The sequence below is a fragment of the Ctenopharyngodon idella genome, chromosome 15, assembly GCF_019924925.1.
Source record: "Ctenopharyngodon idella isolate HZGC_01 chromosome 15, HZGC01, whole genome shotgun sequence".
Taxonomy (NCBI): Eukaryota; Metazoa; Chordata; class Actinopteri; order Cypriniformes; family Xenocyprididae; genus Ctenopharyngodon; species Ctenopharyngodon idella.
In genome coordinates, this window is record NC_067234.1 from 30,378,134 (window position 1) to 30,404,400 (window position 26,267).

Consider the following 26,267-nt stretch of genomic DNA (forward strand, 5'->3'; position numbering starts at 1 on the left):
GCGCTTCCATCACGCGCCCCCTCTCTTCGGGACGACCATCTTTTGGCAACAAGTTTCTTTGTCAAACCCTCTTCATCCGTCGCCCTAAGTCTTCTCTCTTCATCGCCTAGGAGACGGACTCTTTTTCTTTATTTTCCTGTTATCTTACTCTTAAGTTAAACCCTTGTTTGAAGATCCCGCCGAAGAACACCTTCTCGGAAAAGGACCAATCGCTTCAGCCGCACGCACCGAAACTCCTGCAGAAACACGAAACGACCACAGCACCTGAACCTATGCAAGTATAGAACCATTCTTTCCAAAGCGTTTTAAGCTCGATGTGTAAGCTGAGTTTCCTTGCTGGCTCTCAAAGGTTTTAACTGTTAGTAAGTTGCCATTCCTTTGATCACCTCTGTTTTCTTGACTTTACTTTCGTTTTCTATATATGTGTATTGTTTGTGTATGTCTAGTAGTATAGTCTCTGTATCCGTAGTTTCATATATTAAATACATTATATTCATGCTCGATTGTTTTTTTTGCTCATGCAACAAACCCAGGTCACTTTAACGTTTCGATCCAGTATCCTTGCTTTACGCATTGATGCTAGAATAGGAAGTCTTTCTCGTGGCCAGAGAAAAACCTTCCTTTTATAATCGGCTATGAGGAGCTAACGGTTTGCTGGACAAACTAATAGTTTCTCTAAATTATTATCAAACCAGAACTAATCATATATGTGATTGATTATAATTCGTTGTAATTAATTCACAATATATGTATAATTCCCTCTCGGGTCGGTATATGTATTATAATTAATCATAAAGCTTTATGATTTATTATATTCATATATTTCACCCATAAATTAATTAAATACCTGTACTGATTCGCTACACTGTTGTCACGTTTGTACCTGGACTATCATCCCGCTGCGAGGCTTCATGGTTATTCATGCCGTAAATGAATTTGTCATTGCTTCGACATGTCCTTGTACAGAACATAAGTGAACTTGCCTTGAAATTGCCTCATTAACAAAAAAAAGTTAGCGAGTTAACCGATTTTTTTTTTTTTGCACCAACAATTGGACCCCAACAGCTAGTCAAAAGAGTGTGTATATTACAAAACTTTGCACAAGGAACTGTGAGCAAACTTGTGTATTGTGTTATTACTGGGTTTTATTCTTTGAAGTGTGAAAATTGGTTCACAGGAGTTATTGTGGTTTTTCAATATTCATCCAGTGTATTTTTCTTGAAATAAGAATGGAGAGTGTATATTTGTGAAGTTTTTTGTCAATGGTTATCATGTACTCTATTGATAGCTGTAAAAAGGTTTAACAATTTTGGGGTGATAATTCGCAATACAAAGAGACAAATAATTCTGAGACTGAGGGGTATTACGTACTTTATTGTATAAGAAGTGAAACATCTTTTATACAACTGAACAAAACAATCTTTTCCCCTCTTTATTTTATTCTTTTTTGCTAAAAAAGGGTGTCATATTAGTGACAAATTAATAAATCTTTGTTATTCTTTTTTCCCTTATTTTGTATTGCTGTATTGATTATTATTTGTTTGGTTACCAAATTCATTCAACTAAGAAAATTCTGGGGAATGGTGCAAGAGTAAATTATTTTGCTTAATTATTCCCTGGTGGAGGTACAGTATGCTTATTTATAGTTATTAGTTAATTTTTGGGGAAAAAAAAAAAAATTCACCAATTAACTGCCGGGAATCCATATTTTCCCATAACGTCAAAAAAGGGTTACATGCAAACATTGGAAATATGATTGTCAAAGTACAAATTGCTATCAAATGTTACACCCAGGTTCTTAATCCTAGAAGATGTCGTAACAGTAAATCCAAAAAAAAAAAAAAGTTATGAAAAGTGAAGGTGACATGACATGTAGCCAAGTATGGTGTCCCATACTCAGAATTTGTGCTCTACATTTCACCCATCCAAGTGCACACACAGCAGTGAGTATTGAACACACACCCAGAGCAGTGGGCAGCCGTTTTTTTTGCTGCGGCACCCAGGGAGCGATTGGGGGGTTAAGTGCCTTGCTCAAGGGCACCTCAGTTGTGGGTAATTGAAGTTGAAGGGATCACTGTTCATTCACTGTCCCCACCTACATCTCCTGTCGGTACTGAGACTCAAACTAACCACCTTCGGATTACAACTCCAAAGGCAAATTGAGAGGTTTCTTCACATCTTTGGGAAATATAAAGCTAAATTGGGTTAGGTTATTTATGAATATATAATAGCATCTTGCATAAGAGACTGATTATAGTCAGAGGAGGGATTTTCTTAAGAAATTGTTTCATGAGCTAACAGAAAGTCACGTGAACTTTTACTTCTCCTTAAATAACTTAATAAATATTGGGTAGTCTTGGCCTCATGTAAACATTTTCAGCAAGACAAGGTTCAACATGAGTAGGTAAGTCAATGTTTATCATTTCATTTGCTTTATATTATTTTCTCATTCTCTGAGCCAAAATTAGAGGAAAAAAAAAAAAAATACAAAAGAAAAAGTTTAACAAAAGAAAATTAGAGACAGCTTCAGCTTATCAATATATATATATATATATATATATATATATATATATATACAGTTGTGCTCAAAATTATTCATACCCTTGGTAAATATGACCAAAGAAGGCTGTGAAAATAAATCTGCATCGTTAATCATTTTGATCTTTTATTTTAAAAATCTACAAAAATCCAACCTTTCATTGGAGAATAATAATTTTAAATGGGGGGAAAATCTCATTATGAAATAAATGTTTTTCTTTAATACACATTGCTCACAATTAATCATACCCTTTTATTCAATACTTTTTGCAACCTCCTTTTCCCAAGAGAACAGCTCTGAGTCTTCACCTATAATGCCTGATGAGTTTGGAGAACACCTGACAAGAGATCAGAGACCATTCCTTCATACAGAATCTCTCCAGATCCTTCAGATTCCCAGCTCCATGTTGGTGCTTCTTCTCTTCAGTTCACTCCACTCATTTTCTATAGGGTTCAGGTCAGGGGACTGGGACGGCCATGGCAGAAGCTTCATTTTGTGCTCAGTAACCCATTTTTGTGTTGATTTTGATGTTTGTTTTGGATCATTGTCCTGATGGAAGATCCAACCATGGCTCATTATATGACTTCTAACAGGGACAGTCAGGTTTTGATTTTTTTATTTGCTGGTATTTGATAGAATCCATGATGCCATGTATCTGTATCTATTTTTCTGCCGGAGGTCCTGGACATCTTTATCAGATACATGGAATAATAGATTCTATCAAATACCAACAGATAAAAAATCAAAACCTGACTGTCCCTGTTAGAAGTCATATAATGGGCTGTGGTTGGATCTTCCAACAGGACAATGATCCAAAACAAACATCAAAATCAACACAAAAAAGGGTCACTGAGCACAAAACCAAGCTTCTGCCATGGCCGTCCCAGTCCCCTGACCTGAACCCTATAGAAAATGAGTGGAGTGAACTGAAGAGAAGAAGCACCAACATGGAGCTGGGAATCTGAAGGATCTGGAGAGATTCTGTATGAAGGAATGGTCTCTGATCTCTTGTCAGGTGTTCTCCAAACTCATCAGGCATTATAGGAGAAGACTCATAGCTGTTCTCTTGGGAAAAGAAGGTTGCAAAAAGTATTGAATAAAAGGGGTATGATTATTTGTGAGCAATGTGTATTAGAGAAAAACATTTCTCTCATAATGAGATTTTCCCCCCATTTAAAATTATTATTCTCCAATGAAAGGTTGGATTTTTTGCTGATTTTTAAAATAACAGATCAAAATGATTAATGATGCAGATTTATTTTCACAGCCTTCTTTGGTCATATTTACCAAGGGTATGAATAATTTTGAGCACAACTGTATATATATATTATACAATCTTAAAACAATAAATATAAAAACTTAAAAAAATATTTCATATAGGCTACAGTATATATAAATCTTTATCTAATTTAAATTTTTTTATTTACCTTAGCTATACTTCAAATTAGATTTCATATTTTATCAGATTTTCAGTTTACATTGTACATTATACAAGACTTTTTTTCTGGTTGACTAGTTATAATTGGGTAATACTTTACAATAAAACTTTACAATAAACCCCATAAATTATCATGTACTAATCAGGGCTTAAAAACGAAAAAGATAAGAAAAGAAAAAGAATGCAATCGTTTCACTTCGAGCAGAATCGGTATTTTAACGTTTCTGTTCCAGCGTTCCTTCTGTATTATTATTAACTTTTTTTTGTTTGCATGTAGCCTACTAAATAATAATAATAATAATAATAATAATAATAATACGTACAACATTTTATTTATTAAAAAACAAAGAGAGTATAGGTTGTTTGCAATCACGTGGTTCTGGTGACGCGCGAAATACCGGTGGAGGGCAAGCAGTGAAAATTAGAATGGAAGAGATGGAGAAAAGTCCTTTCTGTGCTGGTTTAGAAAGGTATAAACAGAAAATCACAAAACATTTTTTGAACGTGATCTTTATGTTATGAAGAGGAGCGACTTTTCCACTGAATTGAAAGATTTCCTGCCATCGAGGAGGTAGATATAGAGAATGTGAAGCTGCCGTCACGCCGCGTTCATTTCTATTCTGGTTTGTTCGCGCTGCCTTCCTTCTTGTGAAGTTACTGATTAAACCCACTGCCTATCACTTAATAATATAATCACATAGCTGAGTATTTTTGAAAGTGTTGTATTTTGTTTTGGTGTAATAACATTACATTTGCGAGTATTACTCTCACCTGGCTTGTGAATGAGTATAAAGGCAATGCATCCTGGGAGTCATGAGTTGTATACTACGGTGGCTCCCAGCATGCATTGCAGCATGAAGGATATAGAAATATTTTTGTCATAGAAAGTATTTTTGGTGAATGTTACCTATTAAAAACAAATATGCTCTTTTGCTGAGGAGAACAATTAGTAAATGACTTTGCTTTATGATGATGAAAACTATATCACTCTATCATTTTGTTTCTGGTTTTCTTTGTAACAAATGATGTGTTTTGGTAAACACTGTTACAAAGACCACAAACTCACACAAAAAGGCAAGAGTCAAACTGCCAACTAAAGGAACCACTGACCACCATAATGGTGACCAAACATTTTCAATAAAACATCAACATCTAAACCTCTGTTAAGTCTCAAAAAGAACTTCTGCTGAGATCTTGAGAGATTGATTGTCTTCTTTTATCTTCAGTTGATTTCAGGCTGTGTAGCTTTAAGTCAGTTGTAGTTGTGTTTTTAACATTGATTCAACATTAATTGAAGGTGCAAAAGTGACATTGATTCAATGCAGTTAACGTTGACACATTAACATTGATTCAACGTTATTTTGATCATTGATGCTATCTGGGTACTACCCAGCTAACCAAAATACGTGACTGTTACGTAACTGCAACGTAATTTGGTGACCAAACTTTCGTTGTAATGCTGAAAATTCAGCTTTGATCACAGAAATAAATTATATTTTAAAGTATATTAAAATAGAAAACCATAATTTTAAATTGTAATAATATTTCACAATATTGTTGTTTTTTCTGTATTTATTATGAAATAAATGCAGCCTTAATGGGCATAAGAGACTTCGTTCAAAAACATTATAGTAACGTTTCCAAACTTTTGACTGGTAGTGTAAGTCACAATAGGTTGAGTTTGATGGAAAGAGAACAACACAAAAAATATTTTAAGACCACTTAAGATCAATTATTAGTGTGTTTAGTATTTTCTACGTTTGATAACGAGAATCGGCGAAAATAATGACAAACTATTCCTGTGTCATTCAGTAATGTTAATGTGGAAGCTTCAGGTGTCAATTGTTAAATTATGACAATAATAAATTGTTTAAATGTATTTCAAAGTCAAAATATTTTTATTCCTTCTTAAAGAGGCTGTTTGATTTAGTTTACCCCTAAATTTTAATGAATGCATTAACTATCAAACATGTACATGTAGTTAAGGCTGCTGTTGTTCATGCGTGAATCCATATGACTCCAGTTGTAGTTAAGGATAACACTTCATTGGTTCATGATTAGTTCATATCTTCACTAATCATGAGTACATGTTGAAGCAAGTATTAATTTACGTATTAGTACATGATTATTCATTTACGTTTATTGTAAAGTGTTACCAATAATAGTCTATTGTGTCAAAATGATGGGTTTTTTTTCCTTTAATTTTTTCTGCTGATAGAAATGCATAAAGAAGAAGAAAGCCAAAATATTAAATGCCATGATTGAATATTTAGTTAACTGCCTCAATGTTTATTTTTGCTGTCTATAGATTGTAAAATCAAATGTATCTGCACACAGGCACATGAAACATGATGGACGATGATATAGAAATTGCTGTTGTTGGCATTGGATGCCATTTTCCTGGAGGTAATTGTTAACAATTTATGGTGTTTCATTATTTGTTCATGTTATGATTTTGGCCTAATTGTATTGACATTGTATTTTCTCATCCATTTTAGGTGAGGGACTCGAAAACTTCTGGCGAGTCCTCCTTCATGGAGAGAACTGTACAGTTCAGATACCAAACGACAGGTTTAATCTCTCTCAATGGTATGATCCAGATGAGAGTAAGGCAGGAAAGACGCACACAGCAAAAGCAGCACTCATCAATGGGTAAGACTTCAATTCATTTGCCCTCATTAAAAGAACTTATGATATTCACTTATGTTTGTCAAGTTCAAAAACAGTCAAAATTTAATAATACATGAGTAATTTGTCGATCTGTCTCAGACCCTCAAACTCTGATCAAACTCACCTACTTGTAATTTTCTAGTAACTCATAAGACTTTGATTAGCTTGTTCAGGTGTCTATGATTAGAGTTGGAGCTGAACTCTGTAGAGCAGTGGCCTTCCAAGGTTGGATTTGAGGAACCCTGCTCTAAAGCATGTCGTGGGTTTGGTGGGGAGTAATTGGGAAAGAATGAGGAAAAGTCACATGAGAAAAGGCAATGCCTCCATCGCGCCATGACTGACGATTTACACTGCTCATGCGATAAATCACACCTCTCGGTTTCGTGCACATTCCACATCCATACATCAGAATGAATTAATCAATATATATTTTAATGCCCAAGACTAGCCCCTACTGATTGAATAAAAAATCAAATGTCATACATAGTATAACCACTAGATGCAAAGGACCTGTTTTTATACAGGGTTGAAAAAACATGGCTGAGAACAGTGTTTGCTGAGAATAATTTATAAGTTATTATATATTTATAAGGTATTGCATTTAGATGTACATATTTTGACATTATCACAGACTAATTTCTGTCACAGTATAGATTGCATTTTTTATTTAAAATGTTGTTAAATCTTCTGGCTCAACTAACTGTAAACAGTCTCCAAATAAGCATTTGATGTGTGTGTGTGTGTGTCAGTTACACTTAAAGACCCACTGTGTTGAAAAGATCATGGTCATAGTGGCACCAGCTGGCTGCAGTAAATGTGGCATATTGAAATGACTTTGACATAGTCTTTTTACATTTACCCACTTTAAATGCATATTGCCCATAGTGCACAGTTGCCCGGAAGCTACCGCGGTGGCAGCAACCATCATTGCTGCTTGCAACTATATTTTTAGGCCCCAAGCCCTGAAAAGGTGAAAAGGAGGGGAGGGGGGTTGTCGTCAGGGGGCTCTGTGGCGCACCCTTTTATATGGTTGTATTTGAGGGGCTCTGTAACACACCCCTTTTCACCTATAGTAACCAAACTTCATATAGTTATAGATCTCATCGGGCCAAACAACTTTTGCGCTCTAAGTCATATGCCAGCCCAACAGGAAGTCGGCTATTGTGGGTTGTTTGAAAAACGCATGATTTGGAATTTGATATACTACTCCTAGGGAATTCATCCGATCGCCACCAAACTCAGGCAGAATGAAGCCAAGAAACTAAGGATGCTAAATTGCCAGCGGATTTTTGATATCTCGAATGGTTTGGCCATGGCCAGGCAACATATTTGTGGTGAGAAAAGGGAAACAGGAAATGTGTTGAAACTTCCACATACATTGACAGATTTTGATTCATCTTCAGCTGTGTATTCATTGTAGGAGGCCGATCACATGGATGTAACTATTGTGAGTCAAAGTCATAGCACCACCAACTGGCAGCAGGAAGTGTCACTTTCAAAGTGCTTTGAAATCGCCCTCATATTTTTACCCGATTTGCTTCAAACTTCGTCAGAATAATGCCAAGACACTGCAGATGTACACCTGTGAAAGAATTCTTGATATCTTGAATACTGTTGTCATGGAAACGCATCAAACTTTAATATTCTTTTTGGGTGTTTTTGAGACTCTTAGCATGCTTCAAATTGCATGAAACGCGACACACACATTAGAGTTGTCGGCCAGTAGACATGGGCAATGCAGATTGGGCATGTAGGAGGGGTTCTATAGCGCAGTCTTTTGACAAAAGTGGGGGGTTAATTTTACCTACAGTCACCAAACTCTGAGCGTATATTGTTCTCATCGAGCCGAACAACTTTCTAATCACAAAAGTCAAAATATTTAATCCAGTTCTATCTAGTTGAAGATCATATTCATTGCACCGGTACGGGATGGTTTGTTGGGAATCTGTGCCACTGGCTTTCGTGTCGGTGAGACCTTCACAGGGGATGATCTAGTTGACACAATCTCTGCTGACACTTCAGGGCTGCGTTGTTGTCGTCGTGTCTGGGTGCAGGTCCTCAATCTCACCTGGATACAGCCTGGATCCGGCTGACTAGGGTAAACCTCGGGATAAACAGAGAGACTAATATTAGCGTAGATGCCATTCTTCTTCTGATGTAACGAGTACATATGGTGTTATAGGAAGTGTTCCCAGTTCCGGCTGACCTAATTTATGCAGCCTAACAATTCTTTTAATGGATGTGAAAACAAATTGATAATGTGTTATGTGTATGTCAGGTTAAAGAGATATGTTTTTAGTCTAAATTTAAACTGACAGAGTGTGTCTGCTTCCCGAACAACGCTAGGAAGATTGTTCCAGAGTTTAGGTGCCAAATAGGAGAAGGATCTATCGCCTGTGGTTGATTTTGATATTCTAGGTATTATCAACTGGCCAGAATTCTGAGATCACAATAGATGTGAAGGACTTTAATGCGTTAAGAGCTCGCTCAAGTACTGGGGAGCTAAACCATTTAGTGCTTTGTAAGTAATTAGCAAGATTTTAAAATCTATACGATGTTTAATAGGGAGCCAATGCAGTGTTGACAGAACCGGGATAATATGGTCATACTTCCTGGTTCTAGTAAGAACTCTAGCTGCTGCATTTTGTACGAGCTGTAGTTTGTGCAGGGCAGGGCAACCACCTAGTAGAGCGTTACAGTAATCTAGCCTTGAGTTCATGAACGCATGAACTAACGGTGAGTGTCCACTACAGCGTCAAAACTCCGCTCAGTGCTGCTCCAACCGCTATAATGCCTCCGCTGTCCGTAGCGAGTGTGTTTAATCTCTGTTTTTTTTTTCAACACACGGACAAATTAAATCATCATAGATGCACGTGATTACATTTGGAAATAGGCAAGCTTTGTTTCCAAATGCCCGAAGATATCCTGTCAATTTTGTAAACTTTTATAAACCCAGCCAGTATAATCACAATGAAAGCATCCAAACTGCAATATTAAACATATATATAACATATATATATATATATATATATAACAACTGCAAAACATCCACTGTGTAATCAATATAATTTACACACTAAATCCAGCATAAACTCCAGCACTACCTGCATATTTTAAATGCTCCAGACAGACATCACTACCTGAAAATCACAGAGATTGGCTGTCGCCCGTGTTTTCCGCTAGCTATTTGCATAAAGAACTGCCCAACCTCTTTGATGCTCTCGACCATTCTCAACACTTTCTCCGGTCCGCTGTCAGTCCCACAATGCACAAGCTCAGCTTCCATAGGAATTTTGTGAATTGTTAAGTTTCGTCAGGGCGCGAAGAAATATAGAGCTGAGTATCATCAGCGTAACACCATGGTCTGATGATAAGAGCAAATCATTTGTAACTCTAATGAGAGCAGTCTCAGTACTATGGTACGGTCTAAATCCTGACTGGAAATCCTCACAGATACCACAGAAGGAACATAGTTGCAATGATACTGCCTTTTCTAGTATTTTTGACAGAAAAGGTAGATTTGAGATCGGCCTGTAATTAAAGGGTTAGTTCACCCAAAAATGAAAATTCTGTCATTAATTACTCACCCTCGTGCCGTTTTACACCTTTAAGAACTTCGTTGATCTTCGGAACACAAAAAAGATATTTTTGTTTAAATCCGATGGCTCCGTGAGGCCTACATAGGGAGCAATGACATTTCCTCTCTCAAGATCCATAAAGGTACTAAAAACATATTTAAATCAGTTCATGTGAGTACAGTGGTTCAATATTAATATTATAAAGCGACGAGAATATTTTTGGTGTGCCAAAAAAAACAAAATAACGACTTATTTAGTGATGGCCGATTTCAAAACACTGCTTCAGGAAGATTCGGAGCGTAATGAATCAGTGTGTCGAATCATGATTCGGATCGCGTGTCAAACCGCAAAACTGCTGAAATCACGTGACTTTGGCGCGCCGAACTGCGGATTCGACATGCTGATTCATTATGCTCCGAAGCTTCCTGAAGCAGTGTTTTGAAATCGGATATCACTAAATAATTCGTTATTTTGTTTTTTTTGGCGCACCAAAAACATTCTCGTCACTTTATAATATTAATATTGAACCACTGTACTCACATGAACTGATTTAAATATGTTTTTAGTACCTTTATGGATCTTAAGAGAGGAAATGTCATTGCTCCCTATGTAGGCCTCACGGAGCCATCGGATTTAAACAAAAATATCTTAATTTGCGCTCCGAAGATTAACGAAGTTCGTACGGGTCTGGAACGGCATGAGCGTGAGTAATAAATGACAGAATTTTCATTTTTGGGTGAACTAACCCTTTAACTAATTTTGATGATTTAACAAGTTTAGACAATTCTTCCTCTCCTATAGCAGCGAATGAATGGAATTTTTCCTTAGGAATACTACAGTGCACTGTCTGACATGATTCTGTAGTAAACGGTTGCATGGTTATAATTTTCTCTCTAATATTATCAGATATACTTGCATGTAAAGAAGTTCATGAAGTCATTACTGCTGTGCTGTTTGGAAACATCAGAAGTTGAAGCTTTATTTCTCGTTAATTTAGCCACTGTATCAAATAAATACCTAGGGTTGTGTTTGTTTTCTTCTAACAGATTTGAAAAATAAGTAGATCTAGCAGTTTAAGGCCTTTCTGTACCTAAAAATGTGTTCTTTTCATGAAATGCGAAAAACCTCAAATTTTCTTCCAGCTGCACTCCATTTTTCTGGCTGCTCTCTTAAGGGCCCGAGTGTGCTCATTGTACCACGGCGTTGGACTAATTTCCTTAATATTCTTTAAGTGCAAAGAAGCAACTGAGTCTAGTGTGCTGGAAAAGAGAGAGTCAATAGATTCTGTTGCAACATCGAGTTCTCCTAAGCTATCTGGTAGGCTGAGGAGATGAAACTGATCAGGAAGAATATTTATAAAGCAATCATTAGAGCTAGAAGTGATAGTTCCCTTTCAGTCGGTCACGTTCGACGTATGTCAGAAGTGAACCGACAAATTGGGATATCGCTAGAGAGCCCTATCACCTTGAGTGTAACTAAACGATCCAATGGAATTGGCGTGCAATATTTGCATAACGTGCACCGCCCCCACAAGACGGGTATAAATACGGAAGTGGATGCAGTCGCACTCTGTCTTTCGCTTCGGAGCCAACTTGTGTGTTCCTGCAAGACTTCTTTGAGTGTGTTACTACAATCCTTTGAAGAGCTTTTGTGCATCTGTGCTGGTGTTAAGGCACCCTACAGCGAAGCCGCGAGCTAAACAGAGCTCTCAACTGCTGTTATCACAGCAAGCTGTTTCTGCCGGTTGTTTTGCAATTTGAGCCGGTTCCTCTCTGTGTGTGACTGTTAGGCGATCAATGTGTACCTGCAGTCACACCGCGGCTGATCCCTGTGTGCTTCATCACAAAAACAAAGAGCTGTTTTTTTCCCCCTTCTAAAGGAGCTTCACAGATGGACACTGCGTCTTTTTCAAGATGTCATTCCGTTTGTGCGTTAATGGATGCGGTCGTTCCCTGGTCCCCGCTGATGGTCACAATCGAGGGTCGGGCATATCAGTACAAAGTCCTACCCTTCGGGCTGGCCCTGTTGCCCCGCGTCTTTACCAAGGTTGCGGAGGCGGCCATTGTTCCCCTCAAGGAACAGGGCATTCGCATCCTCAACTACCTCGACGACTGGCTCATTCTGGCCAACTCGCGAGAGCAGTTGTGCGAACACAGGGACACGGGGTTAGCTTACCTCAGCCGGTTGGGTCTTCGGGTCAACTGGGACAAGAGCAAACTTGCACCCGGGCAGAGGATCTCTTATCTTAGTATGGAACTGGACCCGGTCGCCCGGACAGCGCGGCTCACCGAGGAGCGCGTCCAGTCGGTGTTGAACTGCCTGAGTTCGCTCAAGTGCAGGACAGCGGCCCCACTGAAATCTTTTCAGAGGCTCCTGGGGCATATAGCATCCGCAGCCACAGTCACGCCGCTTGTATTGCTTCATATGAGGCCGCTTCAGCACTGGCTTCATAGCCGAGTCCCAAGATGGGCGTGGAAATGTGGTACGTTCCGTGTTCCTATACCACCAAACTGCCGTCGCACCCTCACTCAGTGGTCGGACCCTTCGTTCCTGCGGGCAGGAGTTCCCCTCGAACAAGTGTCCAGGCATGCTGTGGTCTCCACAGATGCTTCCATCACTCGGTGGGGGGCCACATACAACGAGCATGCAGTATCAGGTCTGTGGATGGGGCCTCAACTGCATTGGCATATCAGTTGCCTCGAGTTGCTAGCAGTACATCTTGGGCCACTTCAAATAGCTGTTGTCAGACAAGCACGTATTGGTCCGTTCGGACAGCACTGCGACCGCTGCATACATCAACCACCAGGGCGGTCTATGCTCTCGTCGCATGTCGCAACTCGCCCACCATCTCCTTCTATGGAGTCAGAAGCATCTGAGGTTGCTTTGTGCCATTCACATCCCAGGCGTGCTCAACCGTGCAGCCGACGAGCTCTCATGGCAGCCTCCGCTTCCGGGCGAATGGAGACTCCATCCCCAGGTGGTCCAGCTGATATGGCAGCGTTTCGGGGCCGCACAGGTAGATCTGTTTGCCTCTCTGGACACAGCCCAGTGGCAGTTGTTCTACTCCCTGTTCGAGGGCACTCTCGGCACGGATGCACTGGCACACAGCTGGCCCCGGGGCCTACGCAAGTATGCGTTTCCCCCAGTGAGCCTACTCGCACAGCTTTTGTGCAAAGTCAGGGAGGACGAGGAGCAGGTCTTGTTAGTGGCTCCGTACTGGCCCACTTGGACCTGGTTCCTGGAACTAATGCTCCTCGTGACAGAACCTCCTTGGCCCATTCCTCTGAGGAAGGACCTCCTGACTCAGAGACGGGGCACCCTTTGGCACCCGCGTCTGGACCTCTGGAAACTCCTGCAACAGGGCTTGGAGCGAAGGCTGTCTGCCTTCATCCTCAAGGTGTATGTTGCCGCTAATGCCGCACATCACGATGCAGTTGATGGTAAGTCCTTGGGGAAGCATAACCTGATCGTCAGGTTCCTGAGGGGGGCGAGGAGACTGAATCCGCCTCGCCCTCCCTCCATACCCTCTTGGGACCTGTCCCTGGTACTTACATCTCTCCGGGAACCTCCCTTCAAGCCTTTGCAATCAGCTGAGTTAAAAGAACTGTCCCTTAAGACCATCCTCCTGCATTGGCCTCGGTTAAGAGGATAGGGGACCTGCACGCATTTTCGGTCGACAAATCGTGCCTGGAGTTCAGGCCGGTTGACTCTCACGTCATCCTGAGACCCTGGCCTGGATATGTGCCCAAGGTTCCAACCACTCCCTTCAGAGATCAGGTAGTGAACCTGCAAGCGCTGCCCTCGGAGGAGGCAGACCCAGCCCTGGCTTTGCTCTGTCCCGTTCACGCTCTGCGCCTATACGTGGACAGAACGCGAAGCTTTAGGGAAAGGCTGTCTCCAAGCAGAGGATGGCCCACTGGATAGTACTAACTCCGATAGAAAATCAGCAAATTCTTTGATAAAGTCTGTACGGTGCCCTGGTGGCCTGTATACAGTAGCCAGCACAAATGTCAAATGGGATTTGTCACTTACATTACATAACGTTACATAAAGCACCATCATTTCGAAGGAATTGTATTTGAAAGACTTTTGATTAATATTGAAGATATTACTATAAATTACCGCAACACCTCCCCCTTTGCCTTTCTGACACGGCTTGTTTCGATAATAGTAACCTTGAGGGCTAGACTCATTTTAGCCAGGTTTCTGTCAAACACAGCACATCTAGATTATTGTCTGTGATAATATCATTTACAATAAGTGCTTTTGAAGAAAGGGATCTAATATTCAGCAACCCAAGCTTTATCATTTGTTTATCTGATTTTATTTGTTGAACATCAATTTAATTTTTACCCTTAAATGGGTTTGGGAGTTTTTTGTATTTACTAATTTGGGGTACAGACACAGTCTCTATGTGATGATATCTAGGTGAAAGAGTTTCTATGTGTTGGGATTTATCTGACTTCTGTGATATGAGACAGCTAGCAGACGATCGGTTTAGCCAGTCTGTCTGCTTTCTGACCTGGGCCTCAGTTTGTCATGTTTCAGCTCTAAGACTATGTGCCATATTACTAGAGAGAAGAGTGGCACCATCCCAGGAGGGATAAATACCATCTCTTTTCAACAGGTCAGGTCTGCCCCAAAAACTTTTCCAATTGTCTATGAACCCTATATTATTCTGCGGACACCACTTAGAGAGCCAGCCATTGAGTGATGATAGTCTGCTAAGTATCTCATCACTCTGACGAACAGGAAGGGGTCCAGAACAAATTACAGTGTCTGACATTGTACTTGCGAGTTCACACACCTCTTTAATGTTAATTTTAGTGATCTCTGACTGGTGAAGTCGAACATCATTAGCGCCGACGTGAATAATAATCTTAGAGTATTTGTGATTTGCATTAGCATTGCATTGATGTCAGGCGCTTTGGCTCCTGGCAAACATGTGACTATGGTGGCTAGTGTCTCTATTTTCACATTCCATGTAAAAGAATCGCTAATAACTAGGGCACTTTCAACAGGATTCTAAGTGTGTGCGTCACTGAGTGGAGAGAACCTGTTTGATATTCTAATCGGAACGGAAGAGCGATGATTTGCCCTGCGACTATGCCGTCTCACGGTCACCCAGTTGCCCTGCTGCATGGGCTCTACAGCCAGAACTGAACAATGTACAGAGTTTACTACGCTAGTCGCATCCAAAACAATATCTAAAGCCCTTACATTCTTACTATCCTTGATTAAAGTTTAGATGCGTGTCTCTAATTCTGAGATTTTCTCTGTCAGCCTGACTATTTCCCTGCATTTATAACATGTGAATCTCTCGTTGCTGACAGAGAAAGCTATACTAAGCATGTGACAGGCAGAGCAAGTAACAATAGAAGGAGAGGATGACATGACTCACTGTGTTTGTAGACTGATCTGACTTACCAAAGTTCTTTGATGAACTCGTAGAAAAAGGAGCATGCGGGAGATGGATGACAAGTTAACAGGCTAGCGAAATGCTAACGCGTTGTGATAGTGATTTAGATTAAAAGATTAAAAAGCTAGCGACATCAGATTAAAGGTGGAATCAGTAGATTTTAAAAAACAATGTTGGACATTGTTGATATTTGAAATCAACCCAAAAAAATCCACCACTCTCTTCATTGATCCGCCTCCAAAATTCACACTTCGATCCTAACCACCCTACTCCGAGTCGGTCTCGAACCCCAGCCCGTTCGCTGCTGGCAGGCGAGGCGAGTGCACCAACAATGACACTAAGCACCGCATTCTCTAGCGGTCGTCAGTGTGCAGTAGTTTAACTGCAAAACTCTCACTAGCTGGCCACTGTTACACACGCAATGTGAGTGGATGTCTGTTTATCACAGCTGACGCGCAACAAAATGCTTCATGAAAAATAAAGTGCAGTTGATGAACAAATGACAAGGAAGCACAAAAAAATGAATGTAGAGTAAATACAAAGTGTTTGTTGTTAGTTGCCAACAGCACAGCAGCTCAGCGTTATTTGTTTTGTTTGAAGCAGTTTGTAGAAAGTAAAAAAGATCTCCTCAATCACACCTATGTTTTCTTCGCTTTGCTTTCAGAGTTATGCTTATGGAATAAATAGTAATTTAAGAGATAATTCAGTCAAAAAAGATTATCTTATTCTTTACTAATGTTGTTCCAAATCTGTATGGCTTTCATGCTGTTTTGCTTAATGTGGGTTTTTCCAATACAGTGAAAGTCAATTAGGTTCTATGTTGTTTGGTGCCCACTGACTTTCAAACTATAATCTTTTATGTTCTGCTGAAGAAAATAAGTCATACAGGTTTGGAATTACATCACATGAGGATGAGTGATGATGAAATTGTCCTTTTGGGTGAACTATCCCTGTAGTATCTGAACTCCAAAAGCAATAACCCCATCATTTACCTTTTATTCTGTGTAGCTTGAATGAGTTTGACCACAAGTTTTTCAGCATCACTGATGCTGAAACAGTCACCATGGACCCTCAGCACAAACTTCTGTTGCAGTGCACCTACAGAGCCCTAGAGGATGCTGGGATACCAATGGAAAAGGCCAGTGGAACGCGAACAGGAGTTTTTTTGGGTAACATATAAGCTAAATATAAGATAAATAAAAAAGTATCTTTTAGTGTCTTAAATCCCAGTGAAAAAGTATATGCACTAACTGCATGGGAAGTACCTTCGGAGCAACCTCTGGTTAAGATGCTTTGCTAAATAGCACAGATTTTCTCAGTAATTCCCTGGTTCATAGAAGGGGTCTAACTTGTGCTCACCTTAATATGTGCACTTGTGCTTTAATTGCTTTGTGTCACCACAAAAATAGCTCACGAGGTGGCTACAGCTAAGCGCTGGTAACTGAAATGTTGTTTGTCTGAGCCCTGCAACTATTGTTGCCTTGAGCAAGGCACTTAACCCCTTGGTTGCACTGTACAGTAAGTGGCTATGGATAAAAGCATATTGCCAGCTAACACATCTAACATGTTTTTTTGTTTGCTTGTTTCTCAGGCCTAATGAACAGAGACTTTGAGCTGAAAAATGTGAGGAATAATCCAAAACACTTAGACCACACCAGTGGCACTGGTGCCGCTATGAGCATAGCTGCCAACCGCATCTCATACACATTCAACTTCACTGGCCCCTCACTGTCCATTGATTGTGCCTGCTCCTCATCCCTTGTCGCCCTTCACTTGGCTTGTCAAGCCATAAAACAAGGTAGTCTTCAAAAATATGTATGTAAACCCTGTGGATTAACTTATTTGCACATTTTAAGAAGATTGTCGATATACTGTATATTGTTTGTATGTGTATTAATTAACAGTACTGTGCAAAAGACATTAGATGCTTTGTGTTTCATGTATGTTGTGCTTTAGAGTGCCATTAGAAATATCAATTGTAGATTTTCAAACATTCCTTTTGCAATTACTGTAATACTGAAAAGTAGTTCTACAGCAGATAGTATGACCAACACAGACAGAAAAAGAAGCAATTGAGACTAAAGCCTAAATCCATAGCAGAGCTGGGCAACTTCAAGATGCATGGAACAAACTTTCAGCAAATGATCTTATAATTGTGTGCAAGTGTATCTGGGGGGAAAAAAACTGTGAAAAATCATCTTTCAATACACTTACTTATCTCTGTCAATTAATTTGAGACTGGTTATGTGCCTTATTAAAAATGTTGATGAAACAAGACAAGCTATAGCTCCTTGTTCCTACATTTTATTGAATTAATCAAATAACTTATTAGCCATTAGGCTGCCCCCACCCCCCTAAGCTTTGTGGTTATCTGTATTCCACTCAACAGGAGATTGTGATATGGCCTTGTGTGGCGGTGTGACCTGTATTTTGGAGCCGACCATTTTTGTGGCCCTCTCCAAGTCACATATGATCTCCTCTGATGGAATGAGTAAACCTTTCAGCAGCAAAGCAGACGGATATGGCAGAGGTGAAGGATGCGGGGTTGTTCTATTAAAGCCTCTGAAAAAAGTAAATAAAAAGATTGTCTCATATAAACAAAGCACTATGACAGCAATGTATCTAATGATAAACTACTGCAAGAAACATCCATTTGTTGTCTGTATTTTGACAGGCTTTTGAAGACCATGATCATATTTGGGGTATCATCAGCAAAACTGCAGTAAATCAAGATGGCCACACCATTAGTCCAATCACCAAACCATCCATGGTACAGCAGGAGGAGCTTCTTAGAAAAATCTACTCAACAGAGACTGACCTGACTAGTGTCCAGTACATTGAGGCTCATGGAACTGGGACTCCAATTGGAGATCCAATAGAGGCGGGTAGCATCTCAAAAGTCATTGCCAAAGCAAGACCTCAAAAGTCAGGGCCACTCATCATTGGTTCTGTTAAAAGCAATATTGGACACACAGAATCTGCCGCAGGTGTTGCAGGGCTCATTAAGGTTCTTTTGATGATGCAGCATGAAACCATTGTGCCATCATTGTTCTACTCCGTGGAAAACTCCAGCATAGACACTGAATCTCTCAACGTGAAAATCCCCACCACATCAGAAAAATGGATCAGTGACTGCAGAGCAGGGAGATTAGCAGGAATCAATAACTTTGGGTTTGGTGGAACAAATGCACATGCAATTGTCAGACAATATGTGCAGTCAAAAAAGCCAAAAGATCAGCAGATAAGCAAATCCCATCAGTATTTTGTGGTCTCTGCAGCCTCTGAAAAATCCATGAAAAATATTATTGAAGATACTGTAAAACAGATCAGTGCAGGGAAAATATCAGATCTACAGTCTTTACTGTACACATCCGCATGTAGAAGAAGTCACTTGAAACACAAATACAGAAAAGTATTTCAAACATCATCACTGGCAGATCTGCAAGAGAAACTTACTGCTGCTGTAAAGAAAAAGCTTGTACCATCAAAGACAGACTCCAAGCTAGTTTTTGTGTTTTGTGGCAATGGTGTTACATATCAGGGTATGTGCAAGCAGCTCCTAAAACAAGAGCCAGTTTTCAGAGAGGAAATCGTGAAGATTGAAACTCTGTTGCAAAGCTACAGAAGTTTGAATCTGATAGAGGTGCTGGAAAGTGAATCTGAGAAAAGTACAGAGCTGTCTGATCCAAGCATTGTACAGCCTATTCTGTTTGCTATTCAGGTTGCTGTTGTCAAACTTCTGAAACACTGGGGCATCAGTCCTGATGCTGTTTTGGGCCACTCTATTGGAGAAGTCGCTGCATCTCATTGTTCTGGTTTGCTGTCACTTGAAGATGCAGTGAAAGTCATCCACTATCGCAGTTCTTTGCAAAGCACTGTGACAGGAGGGAAGATGCTGGTAGTCAGTAATATGGCTGTTTCTGAAGTCTTGAAAATTCTTCCAACTTGTTCAGGAAGGGTTTGTCTGGCTGCTTATAACAGCCCTCAGTCATGCACCCTCTCAGGAGATGCAGATGACATTGACAGGTTGCAACAGAATTTGAGCAACTCAGCTAGTGGAAAAGATTTGTTCCTTCGCATTTTAGATGTACCTGCAGCATACCACAGTCACAAGATGGATCCCATTTTATCCAAAGTGAAAGAAAGTATAGGCCCATTGCAGGCACATAATTTGGAGACAGAATTGTTCTCAACAGTGACAGGTGTTAGTTTGTGTTCCTCAGATTTTATTACTGGTGAATACTGGGCAAGAAATGTCAGAGAGCCAGTTAAATTTGAACAAGCTGTAAAGTCTGCAGCTAAAAGCAAAAGGACTGTGATATTTGTTGAAATTGGTCCAAGAAGATCTTTGCAGAGGTACATCACTGAGACTCTGGGAAATGACTTCACTGTGATTCCCTCAGTGCAGCCTGATAAAGATCACGAGACAATGCTTGTAGCTGTTTCCAAACTGTTTGAACTTGGGGTCAAAGTGGACTGGGAAATTTTCTATAAAGGTTTTGAGGCTGAACCAATTCCCTACCCACGATACCAGTTTGATGATGTGAAGAAAGATGTCTTCGTTACACGTTTGCAGTCGATCGGCCCCACTGGCAACCATCCAGTAGTTACACAAATGGGTACAGACAGTTCGATGTTCAGCTGTGATTTATCCTCTGAATCAGTGGCCTTCCTGCAAGACCACAAGCACAGTGGGGTTGCCATCATTCCTGGGGCATTTTATGCAGAGTTGGGTTTAGCAACTTACATGGCATATGCAAAACCTAAGGTTCCACTAAGTTCTCTGCAGCTCAGCATAACATTCCAGAGTCCATTTGTTTTCATGCAGAATGCCCCAGATTTGAAAGTACAGCTGGATCATTCAGACCATTTGGCCAATAACACATGTAACTTCAAAATACAGTCTGCTTCTGCAGTCTATGCATTTGGCACAGTAGAAGCAAAACCAGGTAGAAGTCCTGAAGAACAGTTAATTTCATTAGACTGCATTTCCAAAAGATGCACATTCCACATGACTACTGAAGATATCTACAGGCATCTAAGTCAATCAGGATTTGAGTATGGGTCAGTCTTCAGAAATAATGCAGATGTTTACTGTGGGAAAGAATTTAGAGAGGCTATATCTGTTGTGAAGGTCCCAAAGGAATTACTACCTGAATTACATGAGTATCACCTTCACCCTGTGGTCTTGGATTACTTCATGCAACTTGTTCCTGCAACTATAAGGCATGACCTATCAGCAAGACCACAATTTCCTGCACAAATAGGAAGCCTGACTGTATTTGAACCATTGCAAGAGGAGATGTTTGTATATCTGAGAGCAGTACATGTGGAAGAAGATGATATTGACATTTTTGGCTGCTTAACCAACAAACAGGGTAGGGTGTTGGTTGAACTCAGGCATGTGAAAATCAGAATGCTAGGAAGTCATTCCCAAGTGGTCAAGGAGTACTTCTTCCATAACAATTTCAGTATCATCTCTGAAGTTGCCACGTTTGATACACCGATTAAGGCACTTGTCTTTTCTGACCAGGTAGGAATTTCTAAAGCTTTGCAACAGTACTTGGACCCAACATCTAGATATGTGTCTTCTTCAAACAGTAACATACTGTTAAAAGATGGAATTGAACTTCTTTTGTCAAAACTGAAAATTTCAAGTGTAAAGAAAAACTTCCAGGAAATTTTGTTCATGTGGGGCGATGCAGACATAACCTCTCTTGAATCAGAGAAGGTCTTAGACAGTATGGCAGGGTATTGTGAGATTGTCCGAAAGATTGTCAGATATCTTAAGGCACTTTATTTCCCAGGTAATATCAGAGTTATAACCTTTAGGTGCTCTGAGAGCTTAGTGGACCACATAAACATTGGGTTTGTTCTGTCAGGCATGATAAGAGCATGTGCAGCTGAGTTGCCAGAACTTTCCTTCCAGCTGATTGACATGGGCTCTGCCACTTTTGAAGACATCAAAGCTTTGGTTCAGGTCCTCAGATCATACCCCTGTAACAAATATCCAGAGCTAGTAGTGAAGGAGGGCAAAATTCTCAAACCTGAAATCGCCCACACACCTTTGCCAACCATGGCAATCTCTTCAAGAAATGTCCACAAGTTGGATGAAGAAGTCTTCATCTTGCAAACATCTGACCCATATATAATGACAAATGTGTCAGCGACTCAAATGGATAATACCATTGAACTGATTCAAGGAAAAAATATTGAGCTTCATCTCAGTAAAATCTGTGTTCATTCATCAGATTACTTTCCAGTCAGCATTTCTGACCTGAATTATGGTAAGACATTGTACTGGAACAAGCACACAAATGAAAACCATAAGCTCATAGCCCTTGACTTCAGTGGCACTGTCACAGCTGTGGGTAAAGATGTCAGCAAATTTAAAGTTGGTGATCATGTTGTGTCTTGTTACCCTGTTGCTGCCACCACTAAAGTGGTTCTTCCAGCAGCTGTTTGCTGCAAAGCTAAAAGGCTTTCATTCTTGAATGACATGCCTTGTGTCTCTTATATGGTACTGGCTTGGGAGATCTTGCATGAGGCTTTACCCAAAGCTAAACAGCAATGGAAATTGGGTATTTTCTCCACTGTTCCAAACTCAGCTTTGATGAATGTGTTAATTGCTATTGCAAACAGATCAGGTTGGAATGTCAGAGTGAGCACGCAGGCTGATCAGCTGTCTTGTGATTTTAGTGAGGTTGTAGGAGCTGTTCTCCTACCTCCTTATAATTTAGAAACTGCTGAAATAGCTAGCAGTGTTAGAGGCATCAAAGACATTGTTCTTGTCTATGACAACCAGACAGAATTTCCATTCAATACTACAACATTCAGAGGTACAAATGAGGAAGTCCGCTTCCATGCCCTTCTTATGACCCAAATAATGCAAAAAGGGTCTCTGCAAATGCAAATGCCACACATCTACCGTTGGCTGAAATCCATGCATTTGGACAGAAAGTCCTTGTCTTTGGATGCAACAGCTGTTCAAAGAGCGAAATCTCAAGACACTGATCTTCCATCTGTTAAAGAATCTGAATCATACTTCAGATGCCAGATCCTACCCATTATCATCCTGAACAGTGAAGACAAGAACCAGCTGTCTGACATTCCAGCAATGCCCAAACACATTCTATTCAAGAAAAATTCTGTCTATATTGTCACAGGTGGTCTAACAGGGTTGGGCTTTGAAACAGTAAAGTTCATTGCTCAGAAAGGAGGAGGAAACATTGTCATTCTGTCTAGAAGAAATCCAGACCCTCAGATTCAACAAGAGATAAGTCAGGTCAGTAGCAGTTGGGGTTCTGTCATTAAGTCTCTGCCATGTGATGTTTCTGTATTTGAGCAAGTGGACCAGACAATTGTTAATATTGGAAAACTGTTTCCATCCAGTCCCATCAAAGGGATATTTCACAGTGCGGTTGTCCTGCATGATGCGCTGATTGAACATCTTGACAAATCTCTTTATGAGAAAGTTTTGAGGCCAAAAGTACAGGGAGTCATTAACCTTCACCGTGCTACCATACAGTGCAATCTGGATTACTTTGTGTGCTATTCTTCTATCTCTGCCTTCATTGGCAATGCCTCACAAAGTAATTATGCTGCGGCTAATACATTCATGGACACTTTCTGTCAGTACCGTAGAAACATTGGACTTTCTGGACAGTCCATTAATTGGGGGGCTTTGAATCTGGGTCTTTTGTTGAACAAAGTCCAAATCCAAAGATTTCTGGAGGCAAAGGGAATCATGCTTTTGGAGATTCCAGAAATCCATAAAAGTCTTGAGCACTGCCTCTTGATCAACAAACCTCAACAGGTTGTATGCAAATTCAATTTTAAAAACAACTGGAATAACTTTCTCAGTCAGAACAAATCACTAAAGTTGCGGTTGTACAAAATAGGAGAGGAAGCCATGATTAAAACTGGAGTGAACATGTCTAAACCTGAGCAACCCATGACATTATCCTCACCAAGTGATTATCTGAGGTTCATGATTAGCGAAATGATTGGTATTGAGATGGACAAGCTGAATGATGATGTTCATCTTTTTGATTTAGGCATTGACTCAATGCTTGCCATGACTCTGCAGAATCTTATCTTCAATGATAGAGGTGTGAATGTCTCTCTAGTAACTCTGCTGGATCCAAATAGCACACTGGCAACTTTAATTAAAGTCCTGGAGGATAACTGTGTAGATGGATATCAGAGTGAAGAAAGCAATTCCACATACTTTTGATTTGTAAATTGTATTTCTCTAACGCAGACTTGTCTCAAAACAAGGACTTTCTTGGAAATTCATGACATTTTGATGTGAAACAGGAGTATAGTTAGTATTATAGTACATAATTGATCAATTCAATTAACTCAAGTTCATCTAGTTAGTAGTTTATGAAAGTTAATATTGAAAAATAATCCAATATGACTTAATTTCACTAAATTTCCCACCAATCTATTGAAATATTGACTTGCGAGGCAACTCTATCTAACTCCAACTCCTCTGTGTTAACACCACATATCATTAACATAGCAAATTGAGGTTCTGCAGACTGTGCACTTAACATTGTTTATCATTGTTTTAATTTATGTTTTGTTCTTGAGATCACACTAGGTTTAAACACACATTCAGCACTTCACTTCAGTTTCTAAATTGCTTTCCCTATCTATTTTAATGTACTTGAAAACAAAACTGTATGAGTGGCACATACTGACATGCTGATGATGATTAAGATGGTGATGATTTTTATTATTATTATTATGGTAACACTTTATTTTAGGGTCTTTTAACTAGTTGCTTATTAGCATGCATATTAATAGAATATTGGCCATTTATTAGTACTTATTAAGCACATATTAATGCCTTATTCTGCATAACCTTATTCTACATTCTTAATCCTATCCAATACCTAAACTTAACAACTACCTTACTAACTATTAATAAGCAGTAAATTAGGAGTTTATTGAGGGAAAAGTCATTGTTATTAGTTTATATGTGTTCCCTATACTAAAGTGTTACCATTATTATTATGTTATTATTACAAATATTAAATGAAATCCTTGAAAGTAAGAAATAAATGTAAATTAATTAATCAATCCAAACAATAGTATTAGTAAGATTTATAGTAATTTAAAAATACATTATGGTTTGTATTCTAGATGATGTTTAAAATACTGTCTACAATGACAATTGTAAAGATATGTTAATGGATTATTCACTTTATGTATAGATTGAGACTTTCTGTAGTAAATACCAGTATCATGATATTTTACAAAGCAAATGTTGAATCAATAGCACAAAATGAGATGTCAATATATGATATGATCATTTATCAGTAAAACTACAATTAAAAGAGTAAATGAGTAATAAACAGTAAAGTACTGTTATGATTGGGAATCAGATGTGACTGTAATAGTTTATGATGTGTGGGTATATATACAGCAACTTTGTTACCCAAGGCAAATATCTGAGAAATAAAAAAATGTAATGTCGAATGTCATCTCTTTTTATTTACATTTTCATTATATTCAAGATTTTTATTTATTACATAGCTCTCTGTATACCTAGTTCTGATTAGCCATTGCATTCTGATTTCAGATATTTTTATACAATGATGCTAAACTATAATTTTCTGCTGTTCAATATTTCCAACTAGCAGCAGGAAAATGTTTATAGTGTATTCATTGTTAATACTTATAGTGTATTTGTTAGTTTTATAATAAAATGCCTTAATCTTTTTAAATGGTTGAATGTGTTTCACTGCTTAATTGAATTACATTTAGCAGTTTCTGGACCACATCTGGCCTGAGGACCAAGCCGAATCTCAGCCAGATCTGTCTTACAGTGCCTGGGCCAGACCTGGGCCACATAAAACAATTTAAGTCAATTTTCAGTGTGCTGGCCAGATCTGGGCCACATCAATAAATAAGAGTCTTTTTACAGGGTGTGGGCCATATCCAGGCCAGAGGAAATTGTGTCTGTTTTCAGTGTCTGGACCGGTTTTGGGCCGGGGACCCAGCCAGAACTGGGCCGGAATTGAAGCAAGGATGTGGCCCAGAAGTGGGCCAGACAAATTTTGCTATCTGAGTCTAGGCTATTTGATGTGCAGGTTTGCCTAGGCATACAGAAAAAATACAGATGTTTAGCAGATGTTTGTAGACAGCTTTCCAGATGAAGCGTTCTTTAACAGACTTGGATATGTAGGTGTGTGTTGTCTTATCATTCCTCAGTATCTGTTTAAAATCCATGGATCACCATTCTGTGTTTCTGCTTGTTCATACATAAAAATACAAATTAATGTTATAAATGAATAAAAGACTATTTCCCGTCTCATATACTGATAATTTATCAATAATGTTATTTAATGATATTATAGATTACACTTTTGAAGAACGTGCCATGGTTGCTGAGTTCTCGCATTTGACCAGAGGATGTCGCTAGCGTGTCACTGCTCCGCTGCTTTGCGCATGCATAGAAGTTTCTCATTATTACGAGAAGGTTTCTCATTATTATGAGAAACTAAGTCATTATTACGAAAAAAATAAGTGTAGTGATTTTACTTTCGCCCATCCAAGGACAAAAAGATAAACAAAAATAACTAACACAACTACTAAATGAATACCATGAAT

At 39.4% G+C, this 26,267-nt stretch overlaps 1 protein-coding gene across 3 annotated transcripts; it reads left to right on the plus strand.

Annotated features, from left to right (window-relative positions):
* The first annotated feature begins 1,216 nt into the window (after window positions 1–1,216).
* LOC127496163 (probable polyketide synthase 16) lies at window positions 1,217–25,951 on the plus strand. Of its 3 annotated transcripts, XM_051863845.1 has the most exons (7): window positions 1,217–2,404; window positions 6,315–6,383; window positions 6,476–6,629; window positions 16,653–16,813; window positions 17,236–17,442; window positions 18,034–18,215; window positions 18,319–25,951. In XM_051863845.1, exons 2-7 carry the CDS (start codon window positions 6,326–6,328, stop codon window positions 23,878–23,880), a joined length of 6,324 nt encoding a protein of 2,107 aa, XP_051719805.1. In that variant the 5' UTR covers window positions 1,217–2,404; window positions 6,315–6,325; the 3' UTR covers window positions 23,881–25,951. The 3 variants fall into 3 exon arrangements, with proteins under 3 accessions (XP_051719805.1, XP_051719806.1, XP_051719807.1); XM_051863846.1 differs by lacking the exon at window positions 1,217–2,404 and having other exon boundaries at window positions 5,832–6,383; XM_051863847.1 differs by lacking the exons at window positions 1,217–2,404; window positions 6,315–6,383; window positions 6,476–6,629 and having other exon boundaries at window positions 15,509–16,813.
* The last annotated feature ends 316 nt before the right edge of the window (window positions 25,952–26,267 follow it).

Coding starts and splice junctions, on each gene's coding strand:
- LOC127496163 (XM_051863845.1), top strand. CDS start 6,326: ATGATGGACGATGATATAGAAATTGCTGTTGTTGGCATTGGATGCCAT. Junction 6,384..6,475: donor TGGATGCCATTTTCCTGGAG/GTAATTGTTAAC, acceptor CATCCATTTTAG/GTGAGGGACTCGAAAACTTC. Junction 17,443..18,033: donor TTGTCAAGCCATAAAACAAG/GTAGTCTTCAAA, acceptor TCCACTCAACAG/GAGATTGTGATATGGCCTTG.